The 373-nt window shown below is 63.0% G+C and overlaps 1 protein-coding gene across 1 annotated transcript in view; it reads left to right on the top strand.

Moving 5' to 3' along the window:
• MED24 (mediator complex subunit 24) overlaps positions 1-366 on the top strand; it is a gene marked incomplete at both ends in the record, with an annotated part of 12,836 nt that extends 12,470 nt beyond the window's left edge. The window contains 2 exons of the mRNA XM_010146246.1: positions 160-237; positions 347-366. Of these exons, the coding sequence (XP_010144548.1) occupies positions 160-237; positions 347-366 (98 nt within the window). The remainder of the gene's footprint in view (positions 1-159; positions 238-346) is intronic.
• Positions 367-373: the final 7 nt, after the last annotated feature.

Here is a 373-nt window from a genome sequence, read left to right as displayed (position 1 = left end):
CTGTGTATGGAAGGTGCCAGGCCCACGGCCCGAGCCTGTCCTGCTCATGGAGTAGCTCATAGCAAAGCCCCTCCTGGGCAAGCTTAAATGGCCAGAGCTGGCCAGGGTGGTACCTCCCCAGCCTCTCCCCAGCCTGATGCGTGTTCTTCTGCCCCACAGATCGCTCCATGAGCAGCTCGCTCTCTGCCTCCCAGCTCCACACCGTCAGCATGAGGGACCCGCTGAACAGGGTGCTAGGTAATGGGGGGCTGGATCCAGCCAGGCCGAGACACTGCTGGGGGCCGGGTCCCTGTCCCCCTGCCTCCCCGAACTGGCCTGGCTTTTGACGTTGCCCCTCTCTCCTCAGCAAACCTCTTCCTGCTCATCTCTTCCA

This window comes from Buceros rhinoceros, unplaced genomic scaffold (assembly GCF_000710305.1).
Source record: "Buceros rhinoceros silvestris isolate BGI_N320 unplaced genomic scaffold, ASM71030v1 scaffold20952, whole genome shotgun sequence".
Classification (NCBI taxonomy): domain Eukaryota; kingdom Metazoa; phylum Chordata; class Aves; order Bucerotiformes; family Bucerotidae; genus Buceros; species Buceros rhinoceros.
The sequence above is the reverse complement of the archived record's forward strand: the minus strand, read 5'-3'. Positions and strand labels throughout refer to the sequence as shown.